This window comes from Pagrus major, chromosome 17 (assembly GCF_040436345.1).
Source record: "Pagrus major chromosome 17, Pma_NU_1.0".
Lineage (NCBI taxonomy): Eukaryota > Metazoa > Chordata > Actinopteri > Spariformes > Sparidae > Pagrus > Pagrus major.
Genome location: NC_133231.1, coordinates 21,360,923 through 21,378,496, shown reverse-complemented (window position 1 = coordinate 21,378,496; position 17,574 = coordinate 21,360,923). Strand labels below are relative to the sequence as shown.

At 37.7% G+C, this 17,574-nt stretch overlaps 2 protein-coding genes across 2 annotated transcripts; both read right to left on the bottom strand.

Annotated features, from left to right (window-relative positions):
- Nucleotides 1–30: 30 nt before the first annotated feature.
- On the bottom strand, nt 31–8,900 carry LOC141011478 (cell adhesion molecule CEACAM1-like). Its single transcript, XM_073484639.1, has 5 exons — nt 8,846–8,900; nt 8,420–8,728; nt 5,543–5,824; nt 5,182–5,448; nt 31–353 (listed from the first exon to the last, which is right to left on the bottom strand). Exons 1-5 carry the CDS (start codon nt 8,898–8,900, stop codon nt 31–33), a joined length of 1,236 nt encoding a protein of 411 aa, XP_073340740.1.
- A 1,940-nt stretch (nt 8,901–10,840) lies between these two features.
- LOC141012531 (uncharacterized) lies at nt 10,841–16,547 on the bottom strand. Its single transcript, XM_073486038.1, has 5 exons — nt 16,426–16,547; nt 15,171–15,428; nt 13,495–13,785; nt 13,137–13,412; nt 10,841–13,025 (listed from the first exon to the last, which is right to left on the bottom strand). Exons 1-5 carry the CDS (start codon nt 16,475–16,477, stop codon nt 12,934–12,936), a joined length of 969 nt encoding a protein of 322 aa, XP_073342139.1. The 5' UTR covers nt 16,478–16,547; the 3' UTR covers nt 10,841–12,933.
- Between the last annotated feature and the right edge of the window lie 1,027 nt (nt 16,548–17,574).

Sequence of the window (17,574 nt, the reverse complement as noted above, 5' to 3'; positions counted from 1 at the left end):
TGTGTTAGGAGGTTGTACGACTGGATTTTGTTAATACTGTTGGCTGAGACCGTTGTCTTGTGAAAACTCACAGCTGATGTTCAGAAGTACAGGGGCGCTGATATCATGGCTGATACCGTTGGACACATTGCACTTAAACGGCCCTTCGTCATAGTGGGTCACCATGGCCATAGTGAGGGTGGAGCCGCCGTTGCTGAACTGCACTCCTCCCCCTGCTGTGACCGCAGAGCTGCCATTCATCCAAACATAAGACAGGGACGTGCCCTTGGACACAGAGCACATGAGAACTGCTGTGTCATTGAACTCCACCAGGTTGGTTGCGGTTGCTCTCAAAGTTACGTTTGAAATAGGCACTGCAAAGAAGGAAAAAAGACATGCCATTTGTCATGCACTTGAAAGAGCTGATTGCAGGTGACAAACAATGTAATAATAGGTGCAGGTGGAAACGTGACCCATATGGACTGAACTGAAGTTTGATTCAAGCCAAAATGTGTATTAGCCTTACTTGATGACAGTTGATTTGATAATTTGTGGTCCAAACTGAAATAAGCCAATAAACCATAACATTTCATCCTGTACCATCATCTGATCAAAATTTTACTTTGCCCGGTATTTTAGAAGAGTAATATTAAAAATCGATGACATCTCCATCAGCCTCAATTGTACTAAGAAGGTGAACTTGCAAAACACCAGAATTGTCTTTGTCAGCATGACAGCATATTGACTGAAAAATATGGTAATAAGAAATACTTAGAAAAGCATTTAGTTACCAGTATTTAAGTACCATATTGCCTGAGTTCAGCCTCAGAGGGCCACTAGATGAACCCGCTAAGTCTTGTTTTACACTGTACTTCTGTTCAAGTGACTAATAACCAGTGGTGCACTGCACTGATTGTATAATTCTGGTGATGACAATGTTTAAATTAGCAATTTGACCGATAGTTGATGCAGATACAGATTTAGTTAATTGTTGTTTGTTTTGTTTTAGTTATTTATTCCCCCTTTTGTGCCAGAAACAACAAAAACAACAACAAAAAACCCCAACAACTTAATTATATAAAGATAACAGAACTATTTGAAAGTAATTTAGCCCTTCATTAAATTATCTTTGAAAGAGCACAAATTCGATCATACAAATTGATGAAACAACTTTTAATATAAACTTTTTTAACATAAAAAAAACCTCAGGATTGTAATATGTACAATATTAATGGGGTAATAATACAAAATCAGAAATATTTATTTTTTCCCTAACTGAATAAACAAGTTGTTCTCAGAGGAAAATAAGGTCCCCAGAACACTGTTTGAAGCTAGAAAGGTAAAGTAAAGTAAAACATGATGAAATAGTGTTTTCCTTTAGGGTCAGTTTGTTTATTCAGTTTATTCAGTCATGAAAACTCAGAGAGTTTGTTTATTTAGTTTGTTTAGGCATAAGAAAAAGTCAGTCAATGAAGATCTTTCTCTTCTGATTTTTTCTTCTTCACCAACACTACATAGTGCACCTTTAATCATAAGAACTTCTCAGGCAGGGGTGTCACGAGGCAATAGCACATTAATATGCCAGTTCAAAATTGATATGACTCATCAGATTTGCCAATCGGTGAGTGACACGTTATTTGCCGCTACGTCAACAGCAGTCAACAAGGTGATTGTTGGCTGATATCAATGTTTGGTCGATATATCGGTGCATCCCTACTAATAATGTATGTGACAGTAGCGACAGTTACTGCAACAGATGCATTATGTTTAAATATGTTAATGTATGTTTGATGATGTAAATTTGTGAAAAATGAGTCAAAAGAGTGTTTTATCAAATCAAAAATGTTCAGCCAAAATGCCCTATTTATATAATTTGAAGATTGAAACTGAGACTTAAAGCTAACTTGAAGTGCGACTGTCCAAAGTCAAGGTGACCGTAATGGCTACTTACTCCCACACAGCTCTGTTCTTTTGTCTTGCAAATCAACACTTGAGGTTGAGTATGGAGTATGCAAATACTATCCGCTGATAGATTGCATTTTTTTTGAATGGCTGAATGAGTATTCATGCTTAAAAATGTAATGAGCTTTGTTTAATATACATTTATAGAATGTAAGACAGTATATGAGGGAGTGAGTGCACATGGGAAGTTATAAAGTGATCCTTACCTTGGACTGACAGTGTCAAATTAGCACGAAACAAATTGATTGCCTCCAATATGTACATTCCAGAGTCATCCACCTGTAGTGACCTTATAGTCAGTGATGAAGTGGTTTGATTGAATGTCACCCTGTCACTCCAATCCTTAGTTATTATCCCATTTCCAGAGACTATAAACACAATGATGCCCCTGTCAGCCGACAACCATATTCCTGTAGTGACATTGGTCTGGCTGTAAAGTGTGACATTGCTGCCCACTGGTAAGGGGTTCTCCGAAGCGTGTATACTCTGGCTATGTGCAGGAGCTAGAAACAGAAAGCAAGGAGCAGACAATATTCAGTCATCCCTAATCAAACATTGCTGAATTATTGGTCATAGTACATAAAAAAAAAAACATTTTTTTTTTTTATCATTCAAATTTACAAACTCTCTCAGGCTCTCATTTTCTGAACTGAGGATTATTATCATAAAAAATAGAAAATACAAATGAATTTCAGCTAAAAATAATTCAACCTTACCTGTTTTAAAGGTAATCGTGGCCAGGATTAGAACAAACACCAGTCGAGACTCCATTACAATCTTTTCTCTTCTCCTTTCGGTGGGAACTTTCCTGTCAGCTAAATATGCTTGTCTCTGGCTGTGATAAAATCAAATCTGGCCATATAATATGGTCACAACCGCCTTCTGATCAGCAAATATTTGCTCTACATCAGTCCAGCGTTCTGTTCTCATGTAAATGCTTACGCCTAGTCTTCCATCATCATTCTACCTCACTGCCCTGGCCACACCTTGTTTTGCCCTGCTCTACCAGAGATTGTACAGGTACACAGCAAGGAGTGTCCATTTACTGTAAACCTCAGTCACTCTGCACCTTTTCACCAAACAGAGGAGGGGATGGAGATATTTATGAGTGCACTATATGAATTGGCAGAGTAACAAGAGCGAGAACCAGTTTCGGTGTAGTCTTAAACTCTTGATAAATGTTTCTGAGCAGTGTCCTACTCAACACATTTTCCCATAATGCAGGTGGTGTAAACATTGGAAAATGGGGTAAAGACTGCTTACATAAAGGGAAACTTACACGGTAAAAAAAGAAATCATGGAATCAACTAATCTTTTCTCACGACTGAACATGAATATTTAAGTTTATGATATTTCAAGTTGTTAAATAAAATTGAAACATCTAGTTTTTATTTTCAGACCACTTCTTATACGAAACTACCACACTTTATACTTATCAACACGAGTTCATTCAACTCATTAAAGCAAGTGTCTAAAGAAATATGATCAGCATATTAGCAGACTTCCCAGCATGCATTGTTTGAAAGTTAAAACTCTTCTGAGACTCTTCTTTTTCATAGTTTGAATAAAAGATATGTGATAGAAATATGCTGTGTATGCTTAATACATTGTGAGATAAGTTGTTTACTTTTACAATAATGAAAAAGTTTCTAACCATCATAAAGATTAGCGTTGAATTCAGTCACACAACAGTTGAAAGGCTGGGTTGCTAAGCTAGAAAATTATATGGGAAACTCAATTGTGAGTTACATGTACTAACTAGAGGAACCTATGGACTGTAAGTACAGCTGAATTATTATTAGGTTTACATGACTAGAAGAATGTATTTATTTTGAATACTCAAGAAATTGCCTCAACCTGTCTTTTCAAATTTTCATCATACTGAAATAATTACAGCAGTTCAGGTATATTTCATAAATGCAACACAATACACAAATGGCCAACAAAGACGTAATAGTACAAAACTGTAAGAGCCTATGCAGTATTTATTGTATTTACAGACAAAGGTTGTAAAATTAATTTACCTGTACTTGATTTTTGCACATTGTGTGTTTGAGGTATGTGGGTGTGGTTGTGTATTCCTGCTCACTTTGTGTACTCCTTATCAGCCTTTCAATTCATTGTTTGATGAGTGAACATATTACAACATACTTGGTCAAATAAAAGATGACTTGACATCAGTAATGTTAATCAGATTTGCTTGTAATAATATTTTTTTTTTTCCCATAATTTAATTGTTGAATCACAAAACAAAAAACATTTCAAGACACACAGTAATGATTTTGAATGCTGTATTGGTTCACTGTGCAAGATTTATGTCGTTGCAGTTGTCATGGACTGAATGAGCCACCAGCATCTGTGAAAGAAAAGCAGTTAGTCATTAGTTAGTCAAGTTACTGTGTTTGTCTTCACAGTATTTAATTTTCTCACACAAAAGTGCTCTTATTCATACTGTACATTCCTTTTCCTTCAAAACATATTTAGTGAATCACATTAGTTGTGCATACACCTGATAGGAGACGGACAGGAGTCTATGAATTGCAGGGTTGACTCATTTGGCATTGATTAATCAATCAAAATTTTATTATGAAATTTTAAGAAATTCACTGGTTCCAGCCTGTTAATGGTCTTCAATGATAATAAGCGGGTTTCGATTTTGGACAAAATGTCTTTCAACTTACATTAAATCAGAATCTGTCATGATTTTTTAGACCAAACTATTAAGCGGCACTATGTTGTAAGTAAGTTGCAGTATTTAATGTCGTCTTACTTCTGTTTCCAGACTACACATAACCTCACTGACCCGCAGATCCAAACTATGTGAACAAACCAAAAGAATGATACAGTCAACTAGTTGGCTGTGCTGATTTGACTAATTACTTCATGTCGCTCTTACTTGTGATGTATTGCAAACAATGCAACAAGGTGAATGAGGAGCTTGTGTCAAAAAACGATCTATATTCATTGTGTTGTCATGGTGCAAATGGAGAAACTGTAATTCAAGTCTGGCTATAGTCTAGAGGGCATTTCAAAACTGAGAAAAAAGATCGTAGTATAGATATTCTTAAACTTGCCTTTTAGAAGAGGCGTCCAAACAATAATAGCAGAGACAGGAGCCACACACTGACTGCCTGGTGTTCTGATCCTGACTCTGCGGAAACAAAGCAAAGTAAAGATGAAGTTGGGAACAGATGGAGAAATATGGTATGGAGGTTGATGTCAAAATACAAACAAACTCACTTGATATCATGATGTTTGTGGTGATGTTGCTGTTCATGTTGGTGTGATTGTTGAAGGCCAGACAGGAATATGGACCGCTCTGGTCCTCACTGACATTGAACAGCTCCAACAGTGGACCTGTGGTGTTCACAAGCTCTCCTCTGACAGCCCACTGGAGCAGAGCTGGAGGATTGGACTGAGCTGAACAGAACATGGTCAGATTGGATCCGGGTGAAAAGGAAGTCGTGTTGTTTCCATTCACTGTTAGGGCCATGTTATCCGGACCATCTGAGAAAGAGACGAGGAGAGGCATGCAGCATTTCAGAGCTCTGATAGTGAGACTGGACAATTATAGTACATGGGAGGGAAAAAAATGACTCACAGCTGATGGTGAGGTTTAATGCATCACTGGTGCCATTACTGACAGGATTGAACACACGGCACATGAAGGGTCCCCGGTCATAGCGGGTCGCGTTGACTAGAGTGAGAGTGGAGTTTCCGTCTGTGAGCTGAACTCTGTCACTGGCTGTTATCTCAGAGCTGCCGTTCATCCAGAGGAAAGACAGAGAGGATCCAGAGGAGACGGAGCACTTGACGACTGCTGAACTGTTGAACTCCATCAGGTTGGTTTCATTCACACTCAACATCACATTTGAAATGGTCTCTGTGGGAGACAAGCGGAAGAGACAAGGTTCAAGATGTGTCAACATACGTTACACTGTGAGGATTTGTTGTAGGCAAGCAATGGAGGAACAGCATCCATACAAACACTATAAGTCAGTGCTAAATAGGCCTGTATTCTGTTGCCACTTTGTTAGGTACACCTGTACAATCTAATGCCCTCTAAGATAATATCTATCTGCACAAAGCTCATAATCTTAAGTGCTTGTTCACACTGTTTGTTCCTGAGGACATAGTTGAAGGTAGTGTTGGAGTACATTATGTTAAGAATTGTTTCTAAGTCCCTTGTCCTTTCCATTTACATACACGAAGAGCACAGGGTATTAACACCTCTCAATATACTTTAGAACATTACATACATCAAAAAGTGAAGATTTTTACCTCTGCCAAGGAGGGTTTAGATCCAGGAATTGTTTCTCTCTTTCTTTAACACATCAAGAAAGAGACATTTTTGTTCATTTCTCAGGGAAATGATGCACGGATGGAAAGAAAGGCATATTTAGGTGGCTGGTATCTATGAGTGAGTACTCATAGTTGACTTTACTTTAAGAACAACTTACAACTTAGAATTATTAGTCTACTTTACTTGGTAATTAAATTTTCCTCCAGCACCACTGTGACCCTGAAAAGGATAAGCGGTTACAGATGATGGATGGATGGGTGGCAGTTATTTTTTTGGGTACTTTTCATTGGGTACTAATTAAGCTCTTTCAAGGATTATTAATGATCACTAAAGCATTAAAAATATTTTATTGCCCATTAAAAAAGGTATTTGTTATGACTTATAAACTCTGTAAAAAGACTGCTTTATAGAAAGTGGTATAACTCCAAGTGCAATGAAATGAAATATTTACAGTATTTAAGTTACCTTATCATGTGAGATAAAAATGCAAAACATGGTACACAACATACTGATGTAACACAACATACTGATGTAACTCTAGATAGATTTGGTTTTAGATTTATTGACCCAGCATAAACAGGCTTGGTGGAAACTGAGGGAACCGACAGAGTGACCAGATAAAGGTGACAGACACAGAAACTGTCCAGACGTCATGTAAGCAAAAGGGCGACAAAACCAAAACACAACCAGGCTCTCACAGCAAACAGAGAGCGCCAGTATTTAAGTTTGCTGTTGTCAGTCCAGATGTCACGAGGCAGGGACACGCATTTCTTTAAGAGCTTTCTGAACACTGTACAGAGATCCACGTTCTTCATTATAAAAGGGAACCTGTTCCAGTAAAAAGGGAAGTGTAAACATTTAATCAGCACATTTTTCACTGCCTCTCCCATGGTCATTGCAATGAGTTGCAAAAGATTCTGTACTGATAATGTTCACAGTTTCTTTTATACCTCCATATATTTATTTTTATGTTCTAATCACGTTTGATGTAATACTTCTTGTTTTAGCTTACTTGTTTGGCTGTTGTCCTCATTTGCCCTTAAGATGTACACTTGTCCTGTTTTTGTTGTCTCTGTCTACACCACTTATTTTATTACATTTTCTGTGTGTCTCTATAATTGATTTCTTTGTTGTCTCTACATTATTGTACAAATTTACATTTCTGGGTTAATCAGGTTCAATAGAGTATGTGACATTAGCAGGACAATCTTTAAATTCAAAGATTTGTAAAATATGTTTAGGGAATAGGTGTATTTGGATTAAAAGAGAAACTATACAACATTAAGTGATCCATCTCATAAAGCATATTTACCCAACAATACCCGCAGCCTCCTTCAGAGCACTAATCCAACTGGAGGTCAGTAATAGGGATAAATATGAAGCAGGAAATAAAGAATGATAAAGGGTTCACCAGATGAAATGTCCTTGAAGGAGATATTCAATCTGAAAATCTGCAAATAGTACTGCTAACAAAACTGCTTTTGCTTAATATATAAAAGTTTGCATCTGATGACCAGTTTGATATAAAAAAAGGCTTCATATTTCTTCACATATCAATTCATGTGTGAAGTAACTGTGCATTTACTTTACTTATTAATTAACTAATGATCTAAGTGTGAACAGTGTTGCATAAAGTACCCATATTTTGGGAAAAGTAAAGATTGTGGTAAAATATTACTTTGGTAAAAGTAACTAAGAAAGTCACCCATGTGAATAGTACTTGAGTAAAAGTCCTTAAGTATCTGATATTAACTGAAACAGAAAAAATTAACAGAAAATGGAAATACTCAAAGTACCTCAAAATTGTACTAAAGTACTGTACGTGAATAAATGTACCTAGTTACATTCCATCAGTGTGAGCTGATCATATGAAGTCATCAGAACTTCATTTGTTAATGATGAGTAACAGGAATCATGAGTCATGCCTAAGCTAACCCTAACCCTAAATATATGATAGGTACACGTATTATAAAGTACCAGTACAACTCGAACCAGGAATATTTTAACTATTTTAAACGTATCAAGAGAATAAGTTGTTGTGACTGTTAAAGTTCTGATAAAAACACCTCTCAAGTGAACAGTTTATGAGCTGGTTTCTAAGAGGCTATGAAGTCTTCATTGGATGAACTATTGAATACTTCCAACCTTGATTATCAACTGTTTGTCCAATCTTACCCACAACAGTGATGGAGGCATTGGCCTGAAGCTGGGGGTCACTGCCCCGCACTACGTAGACACCTGAGTCTGCCACCTTGACGGAGCTCAAGGTCAGAGCTCCAGTGAGGACGTTGACCGACGCCCTGCCAGTGTGACTGGGGAAAACTGCCTGCTGGTCTCCGATCCAGGTGAGGATGACGGACTCTCCCACTGCCCAGCTTCCACTTTGGATAGCCGTAGAAGGAGACAGAGACAGTGTCATATTGCTGCCGGCTATAGCTGGATTGATGGAGGGCTGGACCTCCACAGCACTGGAGGCCAAAACACCTGAAGAAGAAAGCAATGTTTATTATTTAGTGGAAAATAAATGATACAACAGATCTTTAGTCTTTTATAACAGCATAATTAAGTTATCACAAATCCATCAACTTCAGCAGAGCCTACCTTGTATTAAAGCCAGCAGTACAATAGCAGAGGTTCCCACTCTTTTCTTCTCCATGGTGTGTCGATGCTCTGAGGATGTCCTCACTATTTCCCCTCTATTATATTACACATGCATCCAGCCCCCTACCATAAATACCTGCAGTGGCAACCCAAGTTCTTATCTGCAGGTGTTTCTGGTTATTTGGTGGTCACTCTTGTCAAACTTACAAACAGTGCATTGTACTTTTCGTTTACTATCTTGAGTTCTGTCAATGGCCAATGACAAATTATGACAGAAGGTATGTGAGGAAGGATTGGGGAGTAGGGGGGTTGTGGGCGGTATAATCTATAATCTTTTTTCTTTTTTATTGTTGAATTATAAAAATGTTTGGGGGGGCTTGTGTTGTTTTCCTCTTCATCAGTGTCCTGTCTAATCCTTTTCTTATTTGGTTAGGTTAAAATTCAGGGCTGTTTATAGTCTTCCCACTTCAACTCCTGAAAGTTTCGGTGTAAACATGTGACACTTTCGACTCTTTTTTTTCTGTCTCTCTGTCTGAGGGTGTGTGCGTCTAACACAAGGACTTCATATGAGCTCCACTCCATTTTCTTCAGCAGCTTTGTGTTGTAAATGTTCACTGACAATGTCTTTCTGTTCTGCTCTGTGTACTAAATCTTAAAAGCAGGCATAACAAGAAGAACCACATGACAGAGCAGCATTTTATTCAGTATTTTCATAATTCAATCGGTGCACCTGCTGACTTTTCCAGCCTTACACGTAGAGTAGGTAAACTATTATACCTTTCACAATACCACTCAGCAAATACCTGTGGCATTATTTGAGCTGTGGTGGTGCAAAGTTCAGTATCTGAGCACACCTGTGTTTTGCACCTGACACACAGGGCGGTGAGACTGATGACTTGGCTGCCTTATTGGTAGAGCATGAGGGTGAGTAGGCGGACAGAGGTCAGATATTATTGAATTGAGTGTGTGTGGTCCTTTTTTTTTGTTTTAACTATTGCGAAAACTGTAAGTGCAATAAGTCTTGATCAGCCAACATTAGCTGGTCTGTCTGTTCAGATGTCTGAGGTATATAACATGATGGAGTCTTGTCATCATCCTACATATAGTCTTATTAAACAAAGCCATAATTTTGATTTATGCTGTTTTGAATATATGTCATATGCAAAATTCTGTTGCAAATGTGGATGCAAATGTTTTGTGTGGCTTCATGAAAATCAAAATGTACACGAGAGACATGACATATGAGAACAAAAATATTAAAATAATACTAATGTTAATAAAACATACATACTGGAATAACCTAATATACTATTTTTTTAAATGATTGAAATTCCACTGAACGATCATAACAACATCAACTCATTTCTGGTGTCTGGCCTGAACTCCATGAATGTCAAGAGGCAGGAAGCTGCTGGATGCCCTCATGATTTACTCTTCGTAATCCAACACCCTGACCAGAAGAACCACATTTCCCATCAGAAGAGCAAAATCATCCTTCTGTTCTCGGCAGTGATGGCGATACACACTGATGCGGGCCTGAGTTTGTCCTCACAACACTTTGTTCTTGTTATTGTTAAAATGTGTAACTACTTTGAAAGATGCCGATATGGGTACTTGGGTGGCATGACTAATCAGAATCTGCTGCTTTAATGCTTTCAGGTCAAACTATGTCTCATCTGAAACTTAGAAGTGTATAATCTGTATGATATTTTGTATAATTTAGGCATATGTTAATGTTTATTTATTGATTTGACAGGAAGTGATTTTATTGATTATAATAGAGATGTTTGTTGTTGGTTTGATGTTTCTGCATCTTTGCTGTTGTCATTTACATTAATTAAGACAATGGAACTGGAAGTCTTTGGACAATACTATTGTATTGAGTTATTGTATCAAACAAACTAAATTAAACTAAACTGCATTCAATATTTATATGAGGGAGATACATTATAACACATACAGCGCAGTAAAAGAAAAAGCTCAACAAGGCCATTCGTTTTAATCACTGCTTATTTAAATGAGAGCACAGCACCTCCCTTAGGAGTGGAAACAGCATGACATGCCCAAAACTGAAAAGACAAGAAAACTTAACCAAAAGCAGTTTTGTTGTCAATCCAAAAATAATCTAGGACTCCAAGTTTACAGTATTTTAGCCTTTAATAAATGAATTTAAAGCATATGAGGCTACTCACTGACTCATTAATTGTCTTCATCAACAGGGGCCACCAAACTCTCTCTTGATTGACCACAGATCTGAACATAATCAACAAATAAGTAATGATCTAGTATTATAGTTTAAGATAAGGTACAAATTAATTGATCCTGGGGAAAATTCACAAGCAATTCAGCAGCATAAAAATGGTTATTACCTTGTCATTTACCAGCAGCAACATGAGAACAATGTGTATATTAATGCATCAATAATTAAAACTTTTACTTTTACTTTCACTAAAATTTTGAATACAGATCAGAGTATTCCTTCACTGTGGTGCTGCTACTTTAATCTGAGTTAAAGCTCTCATTATTTCTTTGACCATTGATTAACGAAGACCATGTAGCAGCTGTCCTTGTATTGTTTACAACAAAATCAACAATGGTTAACATATAGATTGCATTGATGAAGCCCAAATCTATAACGTTTCTTTGTTTTGTTTGCATAAACAGTAACATTTTTGCTTCCTCATTCCAACTAAACCACACAACTGAAACTATGAAGTAGGTGAGATAACATACAGAAAAAAGGACAAAAGGAAAAAGCAGACAGGTAACACTATTACTTCACATATGGGAACTAGAAAGGAGAACACACCGGAGGGCCTCTGTCTCCCTCATCTGTTTGCTCTGTGAGATTCTCTTATCTTTCTTATTTGTTCAGTTTCAGTCAGGTAAGACGGACATTGACGACTCACCACCCGCATGGGCTTTAAAAACACATCACTATAAATGAGTCAGTTATTTTTGAGATAGAGGTTGACTTCTCAAAGGCCCTCTTTTCAGCATGCGAGTGAATCAGTAACACGACCAGGTCAGAGGTCAAACAGTGTGTCATGATGCTAAATACATTTATGTGAAGGAGGAGGAGGAGAAACCAAGGAAAGACATCATTATGGACAAACTGTTCAGAATTAACATGTAACATATAAAAGAGATAATGTACTTTAATAATACAGAATTTCAGCAAACTTAAAAAAAACTTCTCCTGTGTATTTGTATAAACCAGATGTGGTTTAGACAGTGACCTCTAGTGGCAGTAAGAGAGGAAGTCAGACGAAGGCCTGTAAAGAGCGAGAGAGTCCACTTCAGGAGGAGGCTGGGGACGGATGGTCATGTCACGCAAACACAGGACTTCCACCCAGGAGACCACTATGTTCAGTGTGAGTTATTATAACTTACCAATGTATTGATCTTACGCCATGTACATAACATAACTACGGTATGCAACGGAGGTATGTTCGTAACTGAAGTTGCATAAGTAACGTAGTTATCTTAACCCAAACCACAATGTTTTCTTAAACCTCACCTGGTAGTTTTCTTGCCTAAACCTAATCACATTGTTTTGGAAATGGTGATATACATCGTTGTGGGTGATCTAGAAGTCTCTAAGCAAATAGGCAGTGCATCGTGTCAGCATTTTTTCATTGCATTTTCACTGTAGTGTATTCTGACAGTGTTAGTGCAGCATATTTGCTCTATTTTTAAAGTATTCAGACTATTTGGGGTTTTATATGCACTTCAAGGCAGATAATGCCGAAGAAAACTAAAGAAGTAATACCAGCTACATGAAAAATAAATACGCCATAAATATTGTTTTTATAAGTTATTGTGTAACAATTCTCCTGGCATTACATAACATGTATTTTAAACTCATTAACAGATTTTTATGTTCTCTAATATTTAGAAAATAAATAAAGCTGGAGTCACCAAAGATTTACTGCTCATCTTCTTCTTTTGTTTCACAGATTTTGTCAATCAACACTTTTGATGAACAGGACAATTTAAGGTGTCTTTCGTGTGTGATGAAGATAAAAGACAAAAGGAAATTAATACATTCACAAAGGACAAATGAAACATTGAAAAGGTTAACAATTCTAAGAATCAAAAAGCATCAACAGTCCCAGGCCGAGGATCACTGCAAGAAGTCCACTGAGCTTCCCTGCCTCTGATCCAGAGCCAAGAGTACCTGTATAAAGGCAAAGATGACAGGATAAATCAAGCAGCTAGACTTAACATGAAATGTGACAATGGTGTGATAAAGCAGACACAAGAGCAAATTCTCAAGACGTATCAATACCTTTAACTTCTACCATCTTGGTGGCCTCAGCTGACCGTCCACCTGCTGCATTTTCTGCAACGCAGGTGAAGTTCTGGAAAGTGCCGGGTATGGATGGAGTCCACTTGAGCTCATTTTCATGGACTGACAGGTAGGTTCCAATGGGGAAACCTGTCCTGAACGGCCATCTGACAGTACAATCCACATATAAGGTGCAGCTGGTCAAGCAGGTGAATTTACTCAATCTGCCAGGGAACACAGTGTCAGGTCCGCTGATGCTGACGTTCCATGGATCGACTAAAAAGGATGAGAAAGTTTTATAAGTATGAACTCTTCTGCCTTTCTTCCTTAAACTATACTCCACTTCATGAATACTTACAGCTGAGTAGATATCCGAGGCTAAAAACTCTTGTCTGCTGCAGTGTAGGCACAGAAGTCTCACACTGGTAGAATCCAGCATCAGAGGGCAGCAGTGAGTCAAAGTGAAGTGAGGTGCTTTGCAGCAGCTGCATATCTTCCCGCAGGGTCACTTTCTGTCCGTCTTTGTACCAGACCACCTGGTGTGATGGGCCTGAGAGGTGAAAGGATGTAGCATCATGGCAGACCAGATCCAGTGACTTGTTGAGAGATGGGACAGTGTTTGTTGGACTGATTTGCACAGACACTCGATCTGCAACAAAGGACAAGGAGCATGGTTTAGACCTGCTCAATTTGGAAAGTGTCATGAGATGACGTTTGTTGTGAATTGGCGCTATACAAATAAAGATTGACTGATTGACACCAGATAGAGAGGATTTCCTAATCATGGGGGAAAAAACTAGCTCACACAATCTCAAATATGTTTTACTCAAACTCTGCATCTTGTGCATTTCATAAGGGGTTCAGTAATATTTTGATATCTTAACATCCTTAACTTAAAGTGGAGACCTCAACATTTAGTTCAATAACCCTTCGAAACAAAAATGTCGCAGTTTAGGTACAAATACATAAGCATAATTGAAATTTCCTATCAAATTTAAAGTACTCGTTCTGCAGAAAAATATGACTAAAGGGGTGAGGTAGTAACAGACAGGACCACCATTGGGGGTAACACCTGGTCAGTTGTCCCGGGTCCTGGGTCATAAGGGGCCCCATACTTAGCTAGGGGGGCCTTTGGAGATCATCTTGTTCTGGCCATGAGCAAGACAAGTGGCCCTTGTAATGGATTACTGTACATGTGACCTGGACTTTGTAACCAGACTGCAGCAACCAAAACTTACAGAAAAGAAACAGCATCCAGCAAGTTAAAGAATACATACACCTGTGGTTTGTGCCAGTACTGTTTTAACAAGGGTAAGTTGATTCGAAGAACTGTGAATTTGCATTTCATTTGCATTGCCAATGTTTTGAGATGTTTTGAGATATATATGAATATTTGTTGGAACAATTTTTTTCTATTTTTCTGGGTTATTAATTTAAGGTGCAGTATTTTCAAGGTTTAAATGAATTGAACAGTAATCCAAATTTACTGCAATTAAATTAGCAATTAATTTGTATTTAGTAATTTACTACATTGCAATTGCATTGCATTGTAATCTGACTCAAACCTGTGGACATAATTTTACATGATACATAAATTGTTAATACAGATGCATGAATGTGCAAGTAGCTTATTATGGTGGAGCTATTTTTTAACTACTTTTCATAGTGGTATAGGTATTTTAGTTGAGTGGGTCAGGCCCCTTGAAAGGGTTGCAGGAAAATTCTGCTTCACAAATCAATATTCATTTTTTGGACTTTGGACTGAATCTTTACTTATTATGTTAAAGTTTAGAGGGAGGTCACGATTTGGTGGAAACTGCTCATAGCTAATATACATCTGGAGCATTACAAGGACTAACTAGAGACTGTTTTTGTGAGTGTGACATGTCAAAAGGTTGGGAACAAAGGTCTAATCTTTAACCATGTCTTTAACCTGGAGCATAAGTATAAAGTAGCATTACATGCATACATACAACAACTTAATTATATTCCACCACTACATACCTGGTACAGAAATTAACCTGCTATACTTACTCTTAATTTCTACAACGGAGGTCATAGTGCTGGAGACCCCTGTTTCTGGATTGAGTACATTACACTGTAGTTCCACTGTACTGTCCAGTCCATCTGGTGTCCAGGACAATGTGCTCCCGTTGACTGTGCGGCCCAGAAAGGACCAGGTGTAGGTGCAGTTTGGGAGGCAATAAGAGGAACAGGTGAAAGTGGTTCTGAAACCAGCCGTTACTGGACCGGTCCAGGTAATCTGCTCCCAGGCCCCTAAACATGGTACACCTGAGAGAGAGAGGAGTCAGTTCAGCCGTATCAGATAACATATGATGTACTGTTTAGTTTTAAATTCATTTTCATTCTATTGACATATAAAAAGTTATTTCTCTGGCTGAGCGAACAAAACCTGCATAATAAAGCCTCTATCAGTTCTGTTTTCATTATGTCAGTCTGTTGATTCCTTTTTTACTGCGGTATGTAGGCTACATTGACAGTCATATCGTTGTTTTTTGACCCTGAAAATGAAAAATCCTGCTCATCTAAACATATTCTAACTAAATCAGAATCAGAATCAGAATTTCTTTACTTGTCCCGCAAATGGGGAAATTTCTTTGTTATGTTACTTTGTTTCTTTGTTTTGTCTGTTTCTTTTGTTGTCTCTTTGTAAAGAGAAGCATCTCCTCCCATCATTGTTTAACGCATACTAACAAATGGAATAGGAAAATCTTCTTATATCTTATCATATCTTATCTTGTAAATGCTAATTTACGTTACACAGATGTGTTTAGCATTTTTTGTAATATTGTATGTTTGTTATATTTTGTCACTGCAGAAGTAATACAAGGCAGAAAATATGTAGAACACACTGTTTGCTAACAGGCCTTTGTTTTTTCAGCTTTTTCAGCTTATTACTTCTTAATTTATTTTCAATATTTCTTATAATTTTTGACGAGTAATAAGGCGTCTCACAGGCCTCGTTCAAAAATAAAAGTATTCTTTTTGAATCACAGCATTGTATCAAGTCTAATCAGAACTTTAATACATCAGTGAGCATTAAAATCATTATATACAGTGAGGTTTTTTTAGCAGCATCAAAAACTAAACAATTTTCACAGAGGATAATGTTTTTCAGCCTCTTACCATCTTATCACCAGCTTTGTTAATATAACAATAAAGCCTCTAATTGCTCATATATACAGGATCATTCAACATTTCAGTCACATCAGTCACTGAACTTGTAGCCTATGTAGAAATCATCAGTTACTAAATGAGGGGCTCTTACCCATCAGCGTCACCAGTAAAGCACAGTAAAGATTCTTCCAGTAAGGTGTCATAGTGAAGTCTCACGTAAATATCTTCACTGTAGATTTAATCAAGAGCTGCAGTTCCTTTTTATTTGTATACAGACTATGAGTTAGAGGCAGGAAGTTTTCTTCCAAACCTACAAATACATGATTAATTTCAGCAACTCCTAAATTTCACAACGTCATTGCTGGAGTTTACCTGATGATGAAATCAATGCAGTCTTTAAGCAACTGAAGTCAGTGAAGAAATTGCAGTTGCAAAGTCTCGTTAGTCTTTGTTATATTTTGCAAGTTGTGACAGGATGTGTCAGTGGTTTTTTTTATTTCCTCATCAGTGGCGACAGTCATGGCCGGAGGCATTATGTTTTCAGGTTGTCCGTACTTCTGTCTGTCCCATTCTGGTGAACGCAATATCTCAAGAACGAATGTGGGACAAATGTCCACTTGGACTCAAGGATGAACTGATTGGATTTTGGAGGCCAAAGGTCAAAGGTCAAGGTCACTGTGACCTCATGGCGTCTCATTCTAGTAAATGCCATATTTCAAGAACGCATTGAGGGAATTCCTTCAAATATCAAAATTGTTGGCCGAAGGTCAAAGGTCAAGGTCACTGTGACATCACAAAACACCTTTTTGGCCATTACTCAAGGATTCATATAATAAGTCCAATAAAAAGTGCAATACAATTTGACATATGGGCGTCCAAAAGGATAAAATGATGACGTTATGACATTGTATAGCCAAAAAGTCAAAGGTCAACTTCACTGTGACATTATAATATTCTGCAAAAAATGTTCTGGCCATCATTCAACGCCACAGCTCTGGAAAAGCAACTTGACTAATGCGATAACAACCACGATGCGGTAATTCTATGTCCTTGTTCTTGTCTGTGAACATGGATCAGTCAAGTCAGGAAACTAAACTAATGACATGATCCAAATCAATGTCAACAAAGCAACAAAACAACTACAACAACGATAACAAGACAACAATGTCGCAGAGAAGGAGGAAGGGGACACAGTGCTGTTTTTCATGTCACAGCCCCCATGCAAATGATTCAAAACAGGTGGAGGGATAAAGAGACAGATACTGTATATGGTTAAACAAGATGGATGCTGTAGGCATGG